Raw genomic sequence first — 21,772 nt, 5'->3', positions numbered from 1 at the left:
CCCTAAGAGACATACAAGCCCAGAAGTTAGCTTACACAAGAGAAGACCCTATGTATACATATATACTCATGATTTGGAGGAAGATACTTAATCCATGTCTCAAATTTCTCTTTCTCAGAATGCTAATTTTCAGTGCTTATGATATTCCTTTACTGTACATTTGTTTAGGTAAGAGCACATCCTCCTTCTTTTGTCTTGAGGCCTGTAGACTGACTCTATTTAACTGCAGAAAAGCTCAGAATTTTTGCCAGGCTGTCTTTTTGGTTTTGATGGGGAACATAAACAATCAGATCTTGAGGGCTCACAGAGAATTAAGCCTGCTCTTTTCAGCCCAGAATATATTTTACTGTCAAAGTTTTGCAGGGTTGGAAAAAACTCATCAGTTAGGAGGCAAGTAATTCTGAATGTTTCTAATGCTCAGCTGTTAGAAAAGAGGAAGAGGTTTCCCAGGCAAGGTTTAATTTTGGAAGGGGCTCTTTGCCCAGTCAAATCCTAGAAAGAAATGCTGTGGTCACTGCCACATGAAAAGTTGTTTTTGAGGGAAACTATCAGTTTAGAGTCTTACACAGAGTATTTAGTTTACACTTCCATCTTTTCCTTCATCTTTCCTGGTAACTCAGGAAAAGTTCTTACTTTTATGCTTGCTCTCCAAGCAAGTGCAGGTGTTTGTGCATAGATTTCTCTGCACTTTTGCTCCTCCTAGAAAATTAAAGGCAAAGTTAAAGAGGTAGAGCAGGAAACACTGGGTACCTCTCTTGCAGGGCCTGCTACCACAATATGTGGTATTATTTTTTGTTATTTAAGTTTCAGTATTACTCAGTGCTATGTTGCACTTCTCTCTCTTCAAAAAGTGCCCTAGATGCTGCTGACACATACTTTTAAGCTGATTACAAGTCATTAAGCAATTTCTTTTTCTGTGTGCCAAATGCTGGCATTTGTGAAAGAAGGAGAGTGAGAGTGAGGGCAGTAGCACTGTGTTACCTGCTCATACATTTCTAAAGAGAAATCTTTTCTTAAACTGAAAAAAGGTGAAGGGAACTTTGGGAAGGTCATTCGGTTTTGAGATAAGGAGCTCCATTCATGCACAGATGCTCTTGTAACTTGTAGTTACTACGAGTTCTGGTTTCTGAGGGGAAGTTTTGTCCAAATCCCCTCTAGACCACAGCAGACTCATTGGGCTGTGACAAATGTCATCCCTAAATAAGTCACTGTAGCAACTCAGGAGCTGCTTTGCTTGAATGACATGACAATATCATGTCTGATAGTCCTACCAGCACCTAGACATCTTCTAGCTAAAGTGACACTGTAGATAGCAGCTAATGCTCAAGAGCTAATGAGGCTTCTCCCAAAGCAGCCAAAATACAGAAATCTGGAAAGACGTCAGGGCTGCATCTTCATTACAAGAATCTCTGATGTTGCCATAAGTGCAGCTTTGTTAAAACTTAGAGAAACGAACTACCATTTATTTGGGCTCACTAATTTACAAGTATTCAGCAAACCAAATTTTATCCCATCTAAGATGTAACTCAATCTTCTTTGCATGAATTTTTTTTTCCAGGGTCCTGGTATTTGGCCCATTGCTTGGCCAAACCTCTCTGTACCTCTTTTTTGGCAACTCAGAACACAACCAGTCCTCTAAGGGGAAACAACAGTAGCCTCTTATTGGACTGTTCATGTATTTAGATACTCTTACATGGTTAAACACATGATAAATTAGTAAGTTCTCCTCTTATATGTCTACCTTAACCTTGGCATGTTGCCTACTTTTGCAAAAATCATTCAGAATTTCTGTTAGCAAACAAAACTACCCTGTGTATGCAGAAATAGTGGGACTATGGTCAGGACAGAGGGCACTGATGGCCACATGCAGTACAGAAAATGCAAATAATTAAGACTTTCTGAATATTCATGTGTAGTTTTGGACAGAAAAAAAAGGAAATAAAATAATTAAATACAAGTTCTCAAATCAGAATTGCTCCAATTATGTTTGAACAGCACAAAAGCAGAGATAAACCTGGAGATCTCTTTGCTGTAACACACTTATTTCTGAAGGTTCATATCCAGACAATCTAAGAGCCAAAACCAGACATCACGTCTAGGGCTACAACTTCTGCAGAAGATGCTTCTTTCTGCACAAAAATGAAAATGGGAAATATGGCTAGAGATAAATGAAAAAATTAAAATCAAGTGCAACCAGTAATAGAGTTTTTTATCTAAGTCAGTTTTCTAGAGTTCTCTGTGATTAACACTGCCTGTGTGCAAAAGAGAAGCATTTTTTAAAAAACATCTCAGAAAATATTTGTAATATTTTTTGCTTGTTTTGAAAAGGAGTACCATACAAATACTGTGAGATTTCCTACCAGGTCAGAGCCAGTAAACAAAACAACAACAGCAGTTCCATGCTGTCTTTCTGGCCAGGGTCAGTGTTAGTTGTATAGGGCAAGAGCTAAATTATGGTGGTGGGAAGGTGAGCTTGGTCTGACTGGCATGGATTTACTTTTCTTCCCAGCATGTCTTATAGTGATGTCTTTTAGGTTTGTGAGCATAGTTGAGACTGATGACCCAAAGTGACCAAAAGGATATTCTGTGCCATATAACATCACACTCAGGAATAAACTAGGGGCAGAAGGAAGTTTTTCCAGAGTAGGCATTGCTCAAGGACTGCATCTGCCTGCTTGTTGAACATGGCAAGAATTCGTCCTTGTTTTACCTCTTATGGGATACAAAGATTCTACAAGGCTAAGTGCACCAAGGCAGGTTTAGATCAAATATTAGGAAAAAATTCTTCACTGAAAGGGATATCAAGCTCTGGAACAGGGCTAGGGAAGTGGTTGGATCACCATCCCTGGAGATATTTAAAAGCTATGTAGATGTGATGCTTAGGGGCATGATTTAGTGGTGGACTTAATAGTGTTAAGTTAATGGCTGGACTCAATGATCTTAGAGGTATTTTCTGATCTAAATGATTCTACAATTCTACAGTACTATGATTCTATATATAGGTGTATGTATATGTATATTTACTTGTGCATATATACACACGAAAAATTGTTTTACTACCATGTAACCAACAAAATTTGTTCAAGAAGGTTATTTGTATTTTACATATATCCACCAAGATAAAAATCCAAATCAAAACTATATCCTCTGGATCCTTAATGCTCTGTAATTACATATCAGGAAAACAGCCTTCTCTCAAACAGCTGAATAAGCTGACACAAGCTTAAGACACCTCAAAAATTTCACCTGCTGCAGCTCAGAGTGGCCCAAGATGTAGTTAAATTGACTATCTACCAAAAAGCAGAGCAGGAGCCTGTCTCTCAGTCACTCCAGCCACAGGCTGAGTTTCTTCAGTGACATTTAGACTTGCAGAACTCAAGTGCAGACAGAATGAAATAGTGGTGGTTTTGGGACTGTGGTCTCTGCAAAACATGCTTGCAATCACATTGGGCAGAGCACACCACAGAAAAAAAGTGCATTCAGGAAAGGAGAGAACACTGGTGCATGACATGAGTGTTCAGGGATCACACAGCAACCTGGGCCAGATGCACTGCCTGAACTCTTCTGCATTGAGACACTGTTGCCTTTGTCTAAGAACAGGGCATGACATTTCCAGGCTGATTTCAAAACTAACACCATGCCATGGGCGGCCACCTCTCTGTCATGAAGTGTCTGATAAAAGCAGTCATGATGGCACAGGAAGACAGAGCAGCCCTTTAAACAGAGAGCAAGTAGCTCCCTCTGAGTGGCTACCAAAGGCATTGATTGCATTTCCTCACTGAGTGACCAGGGAGCACTTTTGGTCCCTCTGGCACTTCACAAAATCCTCTGCCCTGCTTCTCATGGGACACACAGGAATTCTTCTGTGTTCTCTGGGGGTCTGTGAGAAGACAGTAGTCCTGAGCTTTTCAGAGATCAAGTGAAACAAATCTATGCTTCTGCATCTGGCTCACAGTCCTACCAGGGACTTGGGAAGGAGACCAGGAGAGGCTTTGGCAGCTGTAGGGGCTGACACTCAGACTTGTTCTTGCAGGGGAAGTCCAGTCCCTCCAACCATCCCTAAACCAAAACAGAAGGGACAGAGGGTTTGCACAACCTTTGCACTTCCTCATTTTTGCCTTACTGGAAACACTGACTGACAAAGGGTGAAGAACAACATCACATGAAGAGCTGTAGTGCACACTCTTAGCTACGGCCATATCGCTGCCTTTTGCCTTTGTGCCCCCTCCAAGACACTCTATGAATCTGAACTTTGCAGCTCCTGAATAAGGCTGTAAACAACTACTGAAACAAGGAATCAAAACTCCTTACATCCCCAAACAGCAGTGGAGAGGCCTTTCAGCTAACAGGAAGATGCTACAACAGAAAGAGGTATTAGAGGCCACTCGAACAGCAACTCTTTTGCGTCGTTTGCTAAGGTCTTTGTCTGTCTGTTCTCTCTACAGGACCATGCAGCAATTTCAGTCCAGAGGTATCTGAAAACAGCACACTTCCACTGCCTACACCTGCCCTAGGCTCTGTAAAAGACCCAGCGTTTGCCATTTTAACCCAGATCAACACTGCTGACTTTCCACTCTTCAACACCCACAATAGCACTGGTAGGTGTGTTTAATACTGTCCTAATTCCTATAGGCATTAAGGCTCCCAGAATGTCACTTGAAGCAACCTGAGGAAGTGCTTGAAGTCAGCTGCTTTTCACCCATTTCACAGTACCTTTGCAGGCACCATTTACACCTGACCAATGCCTGGTCCTCCATGGGTAAGGGCTAGAGGATGGAGCAGCATGATGAGGAGGTGGCCAGATCCCAATGAGAAGCAAGACTATGCTCTGCATTCCAGGCACAGTGCTCTCCTTGCGTTCCTGGCTTTCTACACTCCTCTGGAAAGCCACTGATGAGCACAAGAGCCCCAAACTACCCACAGCTCATTAAATTCATCCATCCTCTCCCTCTGGGTCCCCTCTGGGTCAGGCAACTGACAGGCTCTACTGAGGAGGAAAAATGCACATGACAATGCACACGTGGGAAATGACACACTTCCAACATGCACCAGCGTGACTCTCTAGATGTATGGATGAGTTTCCTGGGAGCTCTGCAATTTCATTCTCTTTCACACCTTGACATCATAATGCTTGTGTGCTCATCAACAAAACTCATTTCAGATGAGAACATCAGCATGTTTCATTCTCTTCACTGCTAAACTTGGAGATTCTTCTAGTTTAATGATCTTTTATTCCTTTTCAGACCAATACACCATGGGAAATGAAACCACAGACTACACTGACTGGCCACTCACAACAGAATTTGACTATGGCGATTCGACACCATGCATGGGAACTGAGGAAAAGCACTTTGCAGCAAAATTTTTGCCACCTCTTTATTCTTTAGTGGTGATATTTGGTCTGACAGGCAACCTGCTTGTTGTCCTTATCCTGGTCAAATACAAGAGACTGAAGAGTATGACTGACATCTACCTGCTCAACTTGGCGATTTCTGATCTGCTGTTCGTATTTTCTCTCCCCTTTTGGGCTTATTATGCAGCTCACGACTGGATTTTTGGGGAGGCACTCTGTCGAATTCTGTCAGGTGTCTACCTCCTTGGCTTCTACAGTGGCATCTTCTTCATAATCCTGCTGACCCTGGACAGGTACCTGGCCATAGTGCATGCAGTGTTTGCTTTGAAAGCCAGGACAGTTACCTACGGCATCCTCACCAGCGTTGTCACCTGGGCTGTTGCTGTTTTGGCTTCTGTCCCTGGGATAGTATTTCAGAAAACTCAAAAGGAAAGTTCAGGCTATACTTGCAGTGCTCATTATCCAAGTGATTCCATAATAAATTGGAAGTACTCTATTATTCTAAAGATGAACATTCTGGGACTTATTGTTCCAATGCTAATTATGATTTTCAGTTACTCACAAATTCTAAAAACATTATTGAGATCCAAGAATGAGAAAAAACAGAAGGCAGTCAGACTTATTTTTGTAATCATGATTTTTTACTTCATCTTCTGGACACCATTCCATATTTCTTCTTTTTTGCATACATTTCAAAATCCACTTTTCATCCCAAACTGTGAACTTAAAAGTCAGCTGGAGAAAGCAATTCAAGTTACAGAAACAATCTCAATGATCCACTGTTGCATTAATCCCGTGATCTATGTATTTGTTGGAGAAAAATTTAGGGCATATCTTTATATCTTTTTCCGAAAGCAAGTCGCACCTCACCTTTGCAAAAAATGTCCAAGTCTGTATCGTGAAAAGTTGGAAAGAGTCAGTTCCACATTCACACAATCCACTGCAGAGCATGACATCTCTACTGGACTGTAAAAATACATCAGAACATTAGTTAGCAAATTTTGCATCACTGCTTTGCCTTAAGGAGTGGCACATCCTTAAGGCATCCTGGGTCACATAAAGACTTAAATAGGGTCCAGACAAATATGATCATGCTTTTTTACAAAAATCTATCCACTGAGGTTTATTGAGAAAGGAATACAATATTGAAAATCTAAGGGGTAATAAGATCACAAGATCTTACTGGGACTATTTAACTCAAGAATTTTTCTGTTTTGCTAATAGTGCAGTCATTTTTAAACATACTCCTTTAAACAGCTATAACTAAGTTATAGCATTTTGGTTTTTGCTTTTTAATTTTATGTCTGCCATATCACCATTCAGTTGCTGACTTTTTCCAAAGAGTGGTTTTAATCAGCAACATTGCGATTTTTGTGGGTGCAATTCTTCAAGCAACTGCACACATTAAGTTTACTGACTGTACAAGACAATGATGCAGTCCTAAAAAGTGTGAGCTTGTTTCTGACAGCTCATATCCCTCCAAGAAAAAAATAAAACAAAACTAAACTAAACCAATAAGGGCCCTTCAGCAAAGATCTGCAAGACCTGAATGAAAATTACCTTGGTATGTGCAATGCAAGTTTCTGTATGAGCAAAATATCAGGATCCTCTGAAGGATGTGAACACAGTACTGAGAGCAGGCCTGCCTAGTTCTGGACAGGTAAATCATGTGCAGAAGAAGAGTTGACACAGCAACACATGACACTGGTGCGTCAGGTTAGGCTCCTGCATGGGAAAAACATGCTCTTCACACACAAAGCAACTCTGACTTTTGGGATACACTTCTAGGAAGACAGTGGCCTTGGAACTGCAAAATCAGCCAATTCCAGACAAGGCATACCTTCCTGCCTTCCCAGGAGAAGAGCACCTCTTGCCAAATGGTGCCTCAATGAGAACTGCATGCTGAAGACTTGGGACCATTGGCCTTCTGGTGTACAATGGCCATATATTTATTCCACCATGGAGAGTTTCCCTGTAAAAGAAAGGAATTCTAGGGACATGGGGTTACCAAAGAAGAGGAAGAAGGAGCATAGCAGACAATTTCCTACTTCAAACTGTAAAGAAGTGCAGGTGATCACTCCTTATGCAAGTGAGCTGGCCTTCTGGCTTTTTCCCCTTTTCTTTGGAAGGGCACAGCTCATGCGTGCAAGGAGTTGCTCGTGGAAATCTAGAGGGGCAGATTCAACTAACCTCCAGCAAGGACACCAGAGGGAATTCCATGCTACTTAAGGTCAGGCATGTGATGTAGATGCCTGAATTAACAGCAAATCTCTTCAAGGTCCCTCAGTGGTCAGTAGAGAATAAGAAGTGCCTGAGCCAGAAGCAGTCATGGGATTTAGTCTCAGGGGAAGATTAACTGTCCAACTGTGGAAGGAACCTGAAAATGTCAGCCTCTTAATTTGGCTATCAGATGCGTTAATCTAGGTGGTGCAAATACTCTTCTTCCTCTTGCCTTAAAATGCCTGGGTACTGCTTCTGTTTGTTAGCTTTTATCCCATCAGCTATAGTATCCTTGTGAGTTTAATAGCCACAGATAGACTACACAAAGACCAAAAACTATCCTCACAGTAAACTTTCTGGCTTAAAAATAGTAGTTTTTTGTTCTTTTCTGCTTTCTTTACTGAAACAATGTGAAAGCACCTTTTTAATTCTAAAGCATAAATTAGTTCAATGCAATACAAATCTGACTGTAACGGTGATAGTTCTACTGCTGTGTTTAACTGTAAATCGTTCTCTTGTTGGAATTAAATGTCTTCCTGTTTTCATGTTAATGCAGTGAAATTAATAAAATCAGTGTCTGGAAATCTGTGTATACCTGTGTTCTCTTCTGTAAGCAAAAGGGCATTGGCTCTGCTCTCAAAGTGGAGATGAGAAAAAGACAAATGGGCACTTGCAATACCACACTGCAAACCAAGCAAACACAGAAGTCCAGAAGCTTTTGCAGCTGGCACAGCTTTTATCCATCATCAAACTCCAGAAGAGGGACATACAATAGCTTTGGAAAAAGTCTAGGGCCACAGATTTTAAATTAGTGAGATTTGGAGAAAGAGGGTTATGTGTGTTACAAACAGAGAAAGAGTGGCAATAAAAGATGTCACTATATTAATATTGGGATAAAACCAGGATTCTCCAGAGATTCTCTGCATCAAATTATAGATCTCCTTGCACCATATAGAGTGATCCCAGACAAGCAGTGTGCCTGTTGTCCCAAGTTTTATGTGTAAGGAAATTAGGCCCTCAAAATTCAATATGGAAATATGCTTCTGCTTCACCCTGCCATTCTCCCTGCTTCATTGTGCCCATTCCTTTTTTTAGCCTATGATCCACACCTCCTTCTCTCCCCTGCACACTCTTCTTATTTATCCATCACAGGATAAGCAAAATTCGATAACCACTCCCCCCTCCTATTTTTTTTTTTAATCTGATTTCAATCTTCTATTTTGTGCTGTAGGAGCACAAATAAACTAAACTTAAACATTATGCTGTTATGTGCCCAAGCAAGATAATCCTTGATTCTTCATTGCAGCTTTGCACTGTGACATGCCCCTGCATGATAAGAGACACTTACAGTTATGAAGCTCCAAAATAAACATCTGTCCTTCCACTGAAAATTACAGGAGGGGTAAATAAAAGAATATAAGAACAAATTTACATGGTATCTTGTTGCAGTTAATTAGAAACAAAGAAAGTGCCAGGAGAATAACATGACACTGACCAGGTTAAATGGCACAATAGGCAGACACTGCTCATTTTGAAATTTAATTTTGCTGCTGTTTTCAACTGCTGATGCCTACTGCCCTTCACTAGGAAGTGTTTAGTGTGGTCACTGTGGCCTCAGAAGCATTACTCCTTAATAAAGTAATAAAAAACTTAAAGCTAACAGAGGGAAAATTCTGGTGTATTTAGAATGTCTATAGCAACCAGGCCAGAACAAAAGGGTGCAATATGCTTTGTACACATATTTTGGTCACACTTGCCTACTAGGAGCTGTACTTTATTCAAAAAATTGAATAGGAGGATTTAAAAAAAGGTTGTTGAAGTTTGTGTCACTGCCAAGATGTGTTGTAGGTCTGGTGACAGCGAGACCAAACTTGGTTTGAATGTTTGAAGTCTGAAATGACTGATGCTGGGAAGGTGGGACCCCAGCACTGAGAGAAAGGAGGGCAGCATTTTTAGAAAAACAGTTTTGCCATTATGCAAAACTGCACAGACCTCGAAGTGATGCTCAGCTCTCCAGAACTGTCTACAGGGTTGTGCCAGTGGGATCCTACCCATACAACACAACCTATCCTGATACCAGACTTTTTGAATGGAATGCAAACCAAATAGATGGAAGTAAAGGAGCCATCTGGACATAGCTTGCAGGGACACTAATATAAGGTATGGACAATGACAGACTATATCTAACATTTGACTCTTGAAAGTACTTTCTGGTTTCTAGGGGCTAATGTTGTCCTGAGCATGGATTCTTTCACCTGATGTGCAATAAGCTGATTCACACATGCAGTTGAGATATTTTTTTTATTTTCTATCTGAGCGGAGATGGGTGCTAGGTCATGAATCTGAAAGCTAGCACACCTCCAAAATGCCAGGTAATCATTTTTATACACTTTGAACAATAGAAGATTGACATTTCCCACATATGTACCAACCTAAAGCTGAAGTCCTTGGCTTTGCATTCTCTGATCTCCATTTAAGGGAGTTCACACTTCCTTCACTCTGCCTGCCCTTTGAAGAAGGGGGTTTTGTGAGTAAGAGGCAATCATAGTCTATAGGCAGGTATTTAACTCTGTTAATGACTAAGCAAACTTCTTTGGCTTTATCAAAAGTTTCATTTTCTTTGTAGCTTAAATTATAGTGTCCTCCTGTTCTTTCTTCTCAGGTTTTAGATTTTGGTTCCTGCATGTTTGGTTTCTCCTTCACTTTTCCTAAGGTCTTTTATTTGTCCTGTACTATACTTCAGTGAATTTTTAACTCTCTCAAGCTACTTTATTGCCTTACTGGCATATACTTTGTCATCAAACAGACTCTGTTCACCCTTTGTGTGACCTAGTTTTCACTGGGAGGAAATTTAGTGTGTGATTTTCCCAGCCTGCTTGATAAAAGGTCCAAGAGTTACAGGTGCACAGGAGGAGCATATCCAATGCACAGACAAGATAGCCCCAAAACACCAAACTCTAGACCTAGAATTTATGTACTCTTAATGTACCTGAAAAAAAAACCCAAAATGTGTGAATTAAAGGCCTGTGTAAAAATTAGATTCTGAGAGATTAAATGAAATGCGTAACTGTGGCCCAAAAGTAAAATCTATTGTATAATGACAACCCTTTATCTACAAATTGGTAGAGCATACAAACATGGACAAAAATAGTAGAAGGAAGCTAGTTCTCTTCCTTGCTGCATAAGGAAACATTGTTCAGTAAGAGCAGCTTGGAGAAAGCCAAAACAAAAATAATATGACAATAAGAGATAGGATGTGCTGCAATGTACAATGACATATGTGACAGATTTACAATGAAGAAAGAGCAAGCATAAAAATAATAGCTGAAAGAGCCCCCAGCCTTTGATGTTATTGACAATAAAGAGCAATGTGAAGAAATGTTCATCAGCCTTAGAAATGCTTGTATCTTCCAGAATTTGATTTTGTAACCTATCTTCTTTTACACCTATGTGTGAAGTGTTTTGGGATTTTTTTCACTAGTCTCTAGATAGAAATCTTAGGGTGTGGTACATCATGCTTTTCCCCTGTTCTCCTCAAAAGAATACATTTCACAGATGTTAAGATTGGGTGTGATTGTGACTGTGGCTCAAATGATGAGTCACCAGAACTTGAAAGCCTGAAAGAGAAGGCTGATAAGAAAAAATAGTCTAAGCAATAAAGTAGTTTGAACTGGATGTTTTTATTCAGCCTTTTCAAGACAAAGACATTTGCCACTGATGAAAGAAAATACATGCTAATACTAACTTAGTTTGGACACAGATGTTGTAAATAGAGCAAGTAACAAGATTCATCTAGTTCATGTTCACTTGTCTTCATCTGACCTCTTCTCCAGATGAAAAGGATTAATCTTTGCTGTAGCGATAGACTTTTAGTAAGACTATTGTGCTCTGTCACACTGTGTATACCTAAGAAAGGCATTTGCCATTCTGTCCCAGGATTCCTTCTTCCCCCCAGCCTTTCTTCTTCAGGTGGTGCAAGTTTGAAATAACTTGAAAGGAAACTGTAAGTTGAATTTTCAAGTTTCTGTACCCATAATTATACTTGATGACACTTGTGTATCACAGTGGTATGCGAGGTTTTGGCATGTGTCCTAGTAGCCAGTCTGGTTCCAGTGTAAATCTCACATAAATTACAGCATCTCCTCTGGGAATGCCATACCACTCAGATACCAGACTCTTCAATGTAATGGGCTGATTGCTGTAAAGATGAATCATATAATAGAACATTGGATAGGAGAGATTGACAGATGGAGCTTGGTTTGACAGTCATTGTACATGGCTGCACACTTGCTGAGTGCCTCAATTTGAGCACCACAGATGGGGAATGTAGCTCACTTCCATTCCAGGAATATCTTTATGGAGGGAAGGAGCATCACACCACTAAGCAGAACTCCTACTCATCTCCGAATGAAAATCATGATAGGTAAAATTCAAAGCTATATCAATCCACTGAATCATTACTTTTGTAATTAAACAATAGCTTCAGTTTCTTGGTAAAATGATAAGGTTCAGCATAGGTAAAGGGTCTTAAAATCCGCTGGCATTAATGACAAGCAGCAGTACCCTGATTCAAAGAATTGCTTGGCAAGGGATTGAGAAAAAGCTGAGAAAAATCTGACTTGCCAGAATGGATGTGTTGCTTGCATTCTCCATACCTGTGTTCACACAGAAAAGATGGAGTCAGCAGAGAAGAGAAGGTGAGAGAGCATTAAGATGATCAGTTCCAGATTAGTGTGTTGAAATTTCAGACTGGATGGGAGACCAATTCATGCAGGAAAGATCTCATCCTAACAGCATTGATGAACAGCACACCACTCAATGCCCCACAAACAGCACAAGGGAATTAGGCTTGCCTACAGCCTCATGCAAGACCTCACCAAATCTGGCAGCTCTGCTTATCTGCAGCTGGGGTAGAGCTAATTGTAGATATCCTGCAGGTGCTGGCAATAAAGCCACACAACCCAGTACTTGGGCTGCCAAGTGCCACAGCAATTCACATTCTCTCTGGAGATTTTCTCATCCAGCTGTAAGATGCAGCTGGTGAGCAGACCAAGTGCATTCCCCTTATTCAGCTGTTACAACCATGAGTGGCAGAGGCCCTCTGTTGGTGTGCAATACTCTTCATCAGTAAATAACATGCCACACTGTTCTTGCTGACCAGACTGAGCTATGAGAGCTAAAAGCTATAATCAACAAAATCAAACACATGAATAAAGCCAATGAATCCCTGGGAACAAAGAACTATTTCTGAAGACCAGCCTACCACAGGTCTTATTTTAAAGCAGTAGTGGTAGTTGATCTTGTTATTGTTAGTCAAAATGCTGTAGACAAGTTTTGCATGAGCATACTTTAGAATTAAAAAGCTTGATAAAAAACAGGCAAGTCCAGCAACAGGTTTGAGACTGTTTCTCTGTTCCTGTGATGTGAAATTATGAAAGGGTTTAGAGTCTCCAGTGGTTAAGTAACATACAGCAATCAATGCAGTCTTCATGAAGAGATACTTAAAATATCTATTAATTTTAGTATGTAGATTGTTTAGAAATTATATATTGAAAAAGTAATTTGACACAATACCTTGTTTCAGAATTATAAGTATTCAGCATGAAAGCAGAATTTTTTTATCCTGGAAAGTTAGGCAGTAATTGGGAACTTTTTTTAGGTGTAGTGGAAACAGTATTAGAAGCAGCTATTTCCACTGACTGTGTAGGGGATCTAATATAGTCGGTCCATCAAGCATGGTGGGGTGAACATACCCTTAGAATACCCTTCAGGAGCCTTTAATTTTGATCCTGAGACTCCAGCCTTTAAAGAGCTCATTGTAACAGCTGATTAGGAAAGGAAGAGAAAAATTCATTTGTACTATGGAATACAGATTAGTCTTCATGCAAAGAAGGGCTGACAAGGGAAAAGAGAGTGAGCTTTTCACTCTTTACTGTCTCCCCACAGATCGAGGGATAACTCAGAAGTTGTGATTCCCTTTACTTCCAGTAAGGAATGGCAGCATACAAATAAAGATATCATCGTGCTTTTGTTTTAAAATCTTTTAAGGATACCAAGAGTCAATGCAGAAAAGGCATCCCTTTAGTGCCTTCACTGATGGGATGAGATCCTCCAGAACCCTATCAAGAGATGTCAATGTGCAGCGGGGGGTGGTACTTCACCAGGTATCTTCTCAGGGGTTCTCTCTAAAGGGTTCTCTGGCATTTGGTCAGGCACCATTCCCTTTCTTCCTTTCTCTGTTTTTCCTACCTCCTTAGTCATTTCTTTGATGTCCAGGAAGGATCTAGAAATCTGCTTACAGTGCAGCTTCAGTTTAAAAGTCAGAGGAATCAGCTACGGGAAGGAAATTGATAAGAGATCAGATTTTATCAGGCTTTTCTAAAGCTTAATTCCAAAACATAAGTAACAGTGTTGTTTTAAAAGATCAGACTTAGTTCTTAGTTCTTAGATCAGACTTTAGCTTTTAGTTCACTACACAGACTAAGTCATAGTCTTGTGAGAGGGATTAAAATAAAAAACATAGTCCAGAAGACAAGGTTAAAGAAAAATAGGATTGATCAACTATCTTGAAATATAAGGACTGCAACTCAGAGCAAGACAACAGAAAGTGCAGGTAATTCTGAATAGAAGCATAAACTTTATTCAAAGGCTCTACATTTTCTTAAAGGACAGAAAAACAAAAGAAATGTAAGGACTTAAAAATGTAAAGGAATGAACCGCATGTAACTTGTTCTTGATTCAAACAGGTTAGCTAAAAGATAAAATAATTCTATAAACTCTTTTTCTAAAACTATAGTGTTGGGTTGTGAAACTTCAACTCCTAGGAGGATCCTCTAGAATTTCAACATATCTGCACGCCGCAAGAGTTAGAAAAGTAACATCTGATAACCCATTTTTAGAAAAAAGAGAACCAGAGAACTGCTCCTTCATTTTTTTTTTAATGAGAATAGATTTTTTTGCTTGAAGATTTCAAACAGATACATTCTTCTTCACACAGGAAGACGTGGTTTTGACCTTCTTTTTTGTGACGGACAAGTCATTTTAGCATTACTCATGTTGTAATAATACAAGACATCACCTGCACCAAAAGATATCTGGTAAGTCATCTTTGCCTCTTTTGTTTTACATTTAGTAGCTACATAGGTAGTATGACGGTTGAAGTGAAACATACTAGTGGAATCCTGCCAGTGTACTCATCTTTAAAAATCACCCTGGCAAAATGCATAATATATGTTAAATTGAATACACTAGTTTTAAAGGACAAAATCACTAGAAGACTTGAGCAGAGCATCCAGGTAGGGAAAGAAATAAATCTCTAGTGACTGATCTGAGTAAGAAACATAATGGAGTATGCCTCCCTGATTTTGTCTCTGAAAATGATGTGCAATGATGGAAATATTTATTTTAAAACTATTACTTCAAAACAAAACAGTTTGAATGTTTAGTTAATTAAGAGTACTTATGCTTCTCATAGGATGACTACAGAAAAACTAGTGTTGTGTTTTAGACACTGATTCATTGGATCCTGTTTACATGCAGGACTTTACACTTAGCACTTTACCTCCATCTGCAACAGCCTTAAAATTATTACCATTTTATGGGACTATGCAAATGAACTGAAACTCACTTTAATAAAATCTTTGCCTTTTAAAACACAGAAAGCTGTGACCTGAAACTCAGCATGAAACAGGGACACAGGTTTACTCATCTTTTCTATGGTGAGACTTTCTTTTAAAAAATGCATGACTGCTACTATTCTCAAGCAGAGAAACAGAATTCATATATCAGATTGTAGGTTTCTGGAAATATTGCATTTATCTAAACTGTACTCAAAATTATATAGAAGGTTTTTTTTAAATATCGTTTCTTCAGAGGTCTTTGTTGACTGCCTTTCAGGGTTTTTTTAATGATCAGGAAACATAAGCCCAGTCAGATCCCTCCAGTTAGGTGAACGACCTACTCTAGTTAGTGAACTTATTAACCCAGTGAAATGTTCCAACCAGTAGCCAACAATGTCTCCTAAAACATCAAGATTATAGGCTAAAGCACAAACCTGCTTATAGTTCTTTTTTCCCTGGATTCCAAATTAGTATTTTTAGTCTCCATTTTCAGCATGTGCTTGATACTATACTCAATTCAGAGTAGTAAATAGTTTTGCAGAGAGACTTGTGAAGCAAAGGGCTGGAGGAATGGGGCTTAGTTATCAGAAGCAACTGCTCAAAGGGGAAGCCATAGCTTAAGCATGCAAAAAGGGTTGTAAGGAAGAAGACAAGATGCAGGGAAGATGTGGTAGTCATTCCAGAAAGGCAGAAGAAAAAGAGAGAAGGCATTGAGATAGCAGTTAATGGGAAGAAAGGTCTGTCACAAAAAGAATTATCACAGTAATATCAAGGCAGCATTTTGCTATGAATCCCATCAATCACCTACTCATAAAATCCCACCCTGGGTTTATGATTTAGTTGTTTTTCATACTTATATTTATGCATGACCATCCCACAGGTGCAAAATGAACAAGACGGGGAGTGCTAGGTCTGGCACTCATCCCATAATCCCAGTATATAGCATGGCTGACTGACACATTGTAAATGAAGATACTCAGCTCTGTGCAGGGATGTACTGTCAGGACATGCCACATGGATCTAGCAAGTCTAGCTGAAGGAATATTTGAATATTTACTTGGGTAACACCCAAGTCTCATAATGTTTTGAAGTAAAGAATTTAAATTTTTAGACCAAACACACTTTTTAAAAAAAAGTGTTGCTGAAAGTACTTAAGAAATATAAACTCTTAGCTACTTTAAAATCAAGATATTTACTGACAACAGACAGAGCCACAGACACCTCCTTTACCAACAAAACCATAACTGCTGCATTGTAATAACTACATAGTATGACTATGGAAAAAACTGTTTCACAGAGATTGCCAGAGCTTCCTAAAAGACCGTCTTTGAAGAGGTTGACAGCACTTATTTGTCATCAAGGAATTGTATCTGGGCAAAGCTGAGACCCAAACAATTACAATTTGCTAATATTCTCTTACTCCTCATTCTCCAAAAGAAAACTTTGCACCATACTCAACATACCAAAGTAATGTCTGAACATTAATGTTGTTCTTATTATTCTTAGGAGCAGAGCTGGTAGCCAGACTCAAAAACTCGGGAAAAGAGCACAAAAGCATTTTGCAAAAGCAGCATTTCTTTTAGCACAAGGTGCAGATTTTGCTCCAACAAAACTTCCTCTTTTGGAGCAGATGCATATCTGCACTGTGCAGCATAAGAATCTCCATCAGGAGCTGGCAGCAGAACCTCATTTTAAAGGTCACAGACCTAGCAAATAGCCCCTTCCCCAAGACCTCAGCTTAGGTTTAGCTAAGTCAACCACTTGGACACAGATTAAGGACACTGGCATTTTAAGCAATTTGTTTTTACAGCAGTAAATAGTCTATTCTCCTGAGAGGTTTTATCTACAGGCTCAAAGAGTGCTTTGGGGATTTAACAAGCTCTAAGTCAGAATGGACCACTATGAGCCTCTACCAAAAAGCAGAGCAGGGGCCTGTCTCAAAGTCACTCCAGACATGGACTAGGTTTCTTCAGTGACATTTAGACTTGCAGAACTCAAGTGCAGACAGAATGAAATAGTGGTAGTTTCGAGACTGTGGTCTCTGCAAAACATGCTTGCAATCACATTGGGCAGAGCACACCAGAGAAAAAAGTGCATTCAGGAAAGGAGAGAACACTGGTGCATGACATGAGTGTTCAGGGATCACACAGCAACCTGGGCCAGAGGCACTGCCTGAACTCTTCTGCGTCAGACACTGTTGCCTTTGTCTAAGAACAGGCATGACATTTCCAGGCTGATTTCAAAACTAACACCATGCCATGGGCAGCCACCTGTCTGTCATGAAGTGTCTGATAAAAGCAGTCATGAGGGCACAGGAAGACAGAGCAGCCCTTTAAACAGAGAGCAAGTAGCTCCCTCTGAGTGGCTACCAAAGGCATTGATTGCATTTCCTCACTGAGTGACCAGGGAGCACTTTTGGTCCCTCTGGCACTTCACAAAATCCTCTGCCCAGCTTCTCATGGGACACACAGGAATTCTTCTGTGTTCTCTGGGGGTCTGTGAGAAGACAGTAGTCCTGAGCTTTTCAGAGATCAAGTGAAACAAATCTATGCTTCTGCATCTGGCTCACAGTCCTACCAGGGACTTGGGAAAAGGAGAGGCTTTGGTGACTGGAGGGGCTGACATCACAGTCACAGTCCTTTCTCTGCTCCCAGTGTGTAGCAGAATTTGCCTGATGGCTTTCACAGCTCTGCTGCACGCTCACTTCCCAGGCCCTGACTCCTAGCAAGGGAAGGCCAGTCCCCCACAGATTGCCTAAATCGAGAATAGCCATGGCTTAGATTCAATCTGCCATTCCTCTGTTTCTGGCTTAGCCAGGCAGCTGACAACCTCTACGGAGAAGGAAAAATGCACATGACAATGTACATGTGGGAAATGACACACTGCACACTTCCAACATGAAGCAGCGTGACTAAACAGCTGTATGGATGAGTTTCCTGGGAGCTCTACAATTTCATTCTCTTGACATCGTAATGCTTGTGTGCTTATCAGCAGAACTCATTTCAAATGAGAACATCAGCATGTTTCATTCTCTTCACTGCTAAACTTGGAGATTCCTCTAATTTAATGTCTTTTTTTCTCTCCTTTGCAGACCAATACACCATGGGAAATGAAACCACAGACTACACTGACTGGCCACTCACAACAGAATTTGACTACAGCGATTCCACGCCTTGCCCTGCAACTGAGGAAAAGCACTTTGCAGCAAAATTTTTGCCACCTCTTTATTCTTTAGTGGTGATATTTGGTCTGACAGGCAACCTGCTTGTTGTCCTTATCCTGGTCAAATACAAGAGACTGAAGAGTATGACTGACATCTACCTGCTCAACTTGGCGATTTCTGATCTGCTGTTCGTGTTTTCTCTCCCCTTTTGGGCTTATTATGCAGTTCATGACTGGATTTTTGGGGAGGCAGCTCTGTCGAATTCTGTCAGGTGTCTACCTCCTTGGCTTCTACAGTGGCATCTTCTTCATAATCCTGCTGACCCTGGACAGGTACCTGGCCATAGTGCATGCAGTGTTTGCTTTGAAAGCCAGGACAGTTACCTACGGCATCCTCACCAGCGTTGTCACCTGGGCTGTTGCTGTTTTGGCTTCTGTCCCTGGGATAGTATTTCACAAAACTCAGAAGGAAAGTTCAGGCTATACTTGCAGTGCTCATTATCCATCAGAGCAGAGAAATACATGGAAGCAATTCCTCACCTTAAAAATGAACATCCTGGGACTTCTTATTCCGATGTTAATCATGATCTGCAGCTACACACAAATTATAAAGACATTACTGCAATGTAGAAATGAGAAGAAACATAAAGCAGTCAGGCTTATTTTCCTTATCATGATTATCTACTTTTTTTTCTGGGCACCATACAACATCTGCATTCTCTTGCGTGATTTTCAAGGTGTGTTTTCCATCACTACTTGTGAAGGAAATGGTCAACTGTACAAAGCAATCCAAGTGACAGAAACAATTTCAATGATCCATTGTTGTATCAACCCTGTAATCTATGCCTTTGCCGGAGAAAAATTTAGGAAATACCTTCGCAGCTTTTTCCGAAAGCAGATTGCAGTCCACTTGTCTAAATACTGTCCTGTTTTCTACGCTGACACAGCTGAACGAGCAAGCTCCACCTACACACAATCTACAGGAGAACAAGAAGTTTCTGCTGCATTATAAGTTGTGTCTAGTGAAAAAATGGAATTGACTCTTATGAGATCAACTCTATGATGAAAGCCTGCTGAATCTCTTCTGGACATTGTCTCTAAGGCAGATGAAAAAAAAAAATCACAGAATACACATTTACCAAAGTTTGCATTTGCTCACAGACTTGAGTATTTGTAAATATATGAAAAAGATGCAGCAAATTACCTGACTGAGGGCCTGAGCTAGCAGGCTATCAGATTTTTTGAAGTGAACTAGAGGTTATAAAGTTACACTGGTTCTTTGGAAACATCTCTCGACTTTGTACATCACACAAGATACCTCACTCATTTAAACTCAGTCTCAGTCATATTTTTTACTAGTCTGGTTGTCTATCTCTGTAAATAATGCTAAATTACTAAGGTCCATCATACAGCATAGAATAGAAAATTTTATAATTTTATACACTTAGAATGGACTCTGATATTTCATGGTATATTTTCCTTTGTGTATGTTGAGTCCTAACCACTTAGATCTTTCTCATAATAGTTTTAACTGCTAGGGGCTAATACCTAAGTGACTTTCAGGTTTGATACTTCTGAAGAGTCTCTTTTACTCATCTGTTCTTTTATATGCTACTCATGCTAAAAAGATAATATAATTGAGCTATCATTAAAAAACTAATGTCCTATAGCTGATAAGAAAATCAGTGTGGTGACAGTATTTTAAAAATTTATTTCATATGGAGCTTTAACCAGGTTGGATCAAGTGTGGAGAGTGAGTCAAGAGTGTTTTAATTTTTAGTGCAGTGATTTTACTTGCCCTTTTTGTAGCCTCCATAAATGAAAAACTTAAAAAAAAAATGAATGCAGGCATAATGGCTATCACCACAACAGTGGTGAAACACACGTGAAAATGATTTCTGAACTGGATTGACACAGATGTTTTTAGAGATAAGTGTATGTTATAAACATTTAAGCTTACAAAACATCTGAATAAGTAAAAATATTCCCTGTTCTACAGAGTCAAGGGCAAAGGGCATAGACCATTTCTCTTTTGTTTTAGAAGCTGGTATCATTTGGGGGGCTGTGATAATGGGGGCTTTTTTGCCATTTAGGAGTTTTACAGAGAGCAAAAGTTTCCATAATTAGTAAGACTGGTGGTTAAATATGACTGATTCTCCATAAAGCTCAGAACCTGTAAAGCATGGGAACACATAGAAAACATTAAATAAATGTTTGGCTACTCAGGTACTTAAGAACATACCATAATCACAATATTAATTAAATTGGGCCAATTTCTCCTTCTAACAGTTCTTATATTTCCCCTAAGACATATGGTACTGGACAACTTTGGAGACAGGAAAAAAAAAGTGAATATTTTCTTTGCTGTTCCTATCCAGGAGGGCAATTTCTGTTTCCCAACTTCTCTAGCCAGCCTTTAAAATAATATTTTCAAAGATGCAAATGTTTCAAGAAGTCTCAAAGAAATTTTACAGTGGAAAATGCTTGTGAAAGCAGGAAGTAAAATAGGGAAATCTTTACTTATCAAACCACTCGTTTTGTGTTATTTATTTTGTCATATTAAGCACCACTTTGGAACTACATCCACATGGGAAGTGTAACAGAAGTATATCACACCTTCTGATCTCATTTACAAGATTTTCAGCTGCATACTCTTCTTTAAGGCCCTGTGCATCAATTACTTTCTGGACTTAGTACATGCTTTTAAAATGGGTAAATATATCAGCATTATGAGAAATACACACCTTCTAGTCAGGATGGTTTGTTTTTTTTTACTTATAGAATACATTTATGAAAACAATTTCATATTTTATTCTGCTCTTGACAAGAACTTTCTCTTGATCTTAAAAACACCTTTAGGAAACTACTTTCTCTGGAGGGCTTTGATGCCAGACACAGTAATGCCTCTTTGTCAGCCCTTCGGGAGCAAAGCACAACAACCAAACATGTGTGGGGACAATGACAAGCTTTCTGAGAGTCATGTCAAAACTGCCCTGATCCTTCTACAGCATGGACGTCTAATCATGGATCTTTCTAAGCAACAAGCAGCTTCCGGAGGAAAGAGGTGGAACAGAGGTTGGTGGCCCAGCGGTTCGGCAGCTTATCAAGAGTTTCCATCACTCGACTGGAAAGGGATAACACTTCAGCACATGAAAACAAGTCATATTTCAGCGACTGCAATGAACTGTGATCCACATTCAAAGAGACAATTGAAAACATAGTATTTGGTTGCACTGCTGGTACATTCAGTTAAGGACTCTGCCAATAACTGTAATAATACTTTGTATTACACCATCCATTAAAGCTGGTTAACTTTTTTCTTAGACTTCTTGATCCTTTCTCACCTTCACCCCTTATTTTTTAAAATAGCCCAGAAGAATGAAAAAGGGAAATAAATTCCTCTTCATAACACTGAAAG

General features: G+C 39.7%; 2 protein-coding genes across 2 annotated transcripts; both read left to right on the top strand.

Annotated features, from left to right (window-relative positions):
• The first annotated feature begins 4,503 nt into the window (after window positions 1–4,503).
• On the top strand, window positions 4,504–8,157 carry LOC118701691 (C-C chemokine receptor type 5-like). The gene is made up of 2 exons (XM_036406476.2): window positions 4,504–4,598; window positions 5,244–8,157. Exon 2 carries the CDS (start codon window positions 5,255–5,257, stop codon window positions 6,323–6,325), a length of 1,071 nt encoding a protein of 356 aa, XP_036262369.1. The 5' UTR covers window positions 4,504–4,598; window positions 5,244–5,254; the 3' UTR covers window positions 6,326–8,157.
• A 6,425-nt stretch (window positions 8,158–14,582) lies between these two features.
• Window positions 14,583–21,671, top strand: LOC118684377 (C-C chemokine receptor type 5-like). Its single transcript, XM_036379200.2, is given in 3 exon segments — window positions 14,583–14,670; window positions 18,284–18,606; window positions 18,608–21,671. Coding segments are annotated over 2 exon segments (1,071 nt in total). The 5' UTR covers window positions 14,583–14,670; window positions 18,284–18,294; the 3' UTR covers window positions 19,367–21,671.
• The last annotated feature ends 101 nt before the right edge of the window (window positions 21,672–21,772 follow it).

The sequence above is a fragment of the Molothrus ater genome, chromosome 1 (genome assembly GCF_012460135.2).
Source record: "Molothrus ater isolate BHLD 08-10-18 breed brown headed cowbird chromosome 1, BPBGC_Mater_1.1, whole genome shotgun sequence".
Lineage (NCBI taxonomy): Eukaryota > Metazoa > Chordata > Aves > Passeriformes > Icteridae > Molothrus > Molothrus ater.
The sequence above is the reverse complement of the archived record's forward strand: the minus strand, read 5'-3'. Positions and strand labels throughout refer to the sequence as shown.